At 49.2% G+C, this 2,500-nt stretch overlaps 1 protein-coding gene across 5 annotated transcripts in view; it reads right to left on the minus strand.

Annotated features, from left to right (window-relative positions):
* pbx1b (pre-B-cell leukemia homeobox 1b) overlaps positions 1-2,500 on the minus strand; it is a 63,630-nt gene that overhangs the window by 8,483 nt on the left and 52,647 nt on the right. For all 5 annotated transcript variants that reach the window (XM_027030143.3, XM_027030144.3, XM_027030142.3 and 2 more), the window contains one exon: positions 447-582. In XM_027030143.3, coding sequence (XP_026885944.1) covers positions 447-582 — 136 coding nt within the window. The remainder of the gene's footprint in view (positions 1-446; positions 583-2,500) is intronic.

Raw genomic sequence — 2,500 nt, forward strand, 5'->3', positions numbered from 1 at the left:
AACAGCACCCAGATGCATCGTCAAATTATGTCACCCGTGGATTTGCGGGGCGCTTACACGCGTGCCATCCATTTTTCATAAAGTGCCATGGAATGCGACTGTGCAGTAATGCAGTGGGGTTTATAACTGCGGATCAATTACATGTGGTTTAACACACTGCAGCCAAGTTACTGACTACAGATTCTCACAGAAACCCATTCTACTCCCATCATCATTATACCTCCGTCCACTTATATACATAGCTGAATGTGTGATTAATGCAGCACAGGGATATCCAACCCTCCTGCAGACTATAGCTCCACCCACACGGCTGTTTCAGAGAATGAGTGCCTTCGTGGCTCTCTGATTGGCCATCTCAGATGTGCTAGGTTTGGGGTTGGATCTAAACTCCAGAACAACCAGAACTAAGAAAGGCAAGGAGGTTGCAGTAGTGAAGTGGAGGTTACCTGGGACACCGTGATGGAGCATTTCTTAGCCAGCTCCTCCTTGGCCTCCTCGCTGGGGTAGGGGTTGCTGAGGTGAGAGTAGAAGTACTCATTCAGGATCTCTGTGGCCTGCTTGTTGAAGTTTCGTCTTTTCCTCCTGCACAGAGAGACCAATTACATATTTCTGCTTGATACAGAGACTTAATCTCAATGAGCAGTGGTGAAGGTACTGGACTAGTAATCAGAAGGTTGCCAGTTCAAGTCTTGCCACTGTTGGGCCCCTGAGCAAGACCATTAACCCTCAGTTGCTCAAGTTGTGTTCAGTCAGAATTGTGAATCACTTTGGATAAAAGTGTCAGCTGTGAATGTAATCTCTTCAACATCTGGCTTATTATGCAATTTCAAGGTTGTAGCTACTGTGAATTATTTAATGGCTACACTGAAACTAATATGAAAGTCCTGCAGTAATTCTGGATGTACTGACAGGCGTGTGGAATGTAAAGGGTTAAAGTTGTATACCAGCTGTTATAACTCATCTAATGAGGACTCCTCAGTCTCGGCACCCTGGTCTTGGATTAGGGCACATGTTTTGTTTCACATGCAGCTTGAAGTGCCACTGCAATCCGAGCTGTCAGTCCACAGTCGTGACTGGATGGTGTATTGGTTTACTCTGCTCAGGGAGGCCTCAGACAGGTTCACAGCCTAGCTGGAGGAGGTTGAGGAGCATTGCAGAGGAGCCAGGCAGAGGTGAGTGCCAGTGAATTCACCTGCTCTTAGCGTCACCCACGGCTAAAGAGTGAGTGAATGTGGCTTTACATATGCAGCCGTGAATACGGCAAGCCTCTCCCTGGAGCAGGGGGCCAGAGGACCCCCCCCCCAACCCACAAAGCCTCTCTTCACCATATGCAAATTAGCACAGCATGGTTTCAGGCTGCGAAAGAATTAATCTGAGGAATTGAGCAGGCAAGAGGGGGATGGGGTGAGGTGGGGTGGGTATGAGACGGAAAGTAAAAGAGAGAGAAAGTGAGTGATTGAGAAAGAGAGGAAGAGAGAAAGAGGGAGAAATGGGAAAGAGAGCTAGAGAGAGAGCGAGAGAGACTTTTCACCAACACTTGCAGCAGAATGGATGGGGCAGAGTGAAAAGGAGAGAGAGGCTCATTTAAATGTTATGCCTCCAGCTCAAGGCTTCCAGCATGATTTATCCTCAAAAAAAAATGTATGCAAATCCCAGGCATGTATCAAAGGGAACAAGCGATTACATTTAAAAAGGGAAGCACGCCACACTCCACAGCATGTGGAGGGCTGTATGTGGTCTAGCAGAAACGCAGATAGGCGGTCCGGGCCGGTGAAGGGCTCAGGGATGGAGACCGAGATCTTCTTGGGGAGGATCAGTAATGCCACGGTGCATAAGAGGATGCAAATATGTGCAGTTCAACTGCGTTTACATGGACGTGCCAGTCACGGGTTTAGAGACGCACAGCCATCGAGAGACGACACAGTGACACAGTAATGTGGCAGTGGGGTAGGCACACACACACACACACGTACAGACACACACACACACACACACACACATACATACAGACACTCACAGACAGACACGCACACACACAGACACGCACACACACAGACACGCACACACACACGCGCACCCACACAGACACACACACACACTCACACACACACACACTCACACACACACACTCACACGTACACACACACGTACACACACATGCACTCGCACACACTCGCACGCACACACACAGACACATGCACACAGGCACATGCACACACACACACGCGCACACAGGCACATGCACACACACACACACACACACACACACACACACACACACAGACACACACTCACACACGCACACACATGCACACATACAGACACACACACAGATACACATGCGCGCACACACATACACACACTCTCAGACACTCACACACAGACACACACACAGACATACTCACACACACACTCTCACACACACACACGCGTACACACGCACACACAGACACACTCACAGACACACTCATAGACACACACGCACACGCGTACACACACA

This window comes from Electrophorus electricus, chromosome 7 (assembly GCF_041902795.1).
Source record: "Electrophorus electricus isolate QZ-2024a chromosome 7, ASM4190279v1, whole genome shotgun sequence".
Taxonomy (NCBI): Eukaryota; Metazoa; Chordata; class Actinopteri; order Gymnotiformes; family Gymnotidae; genus Electrophorus; species Electrophorus electricus.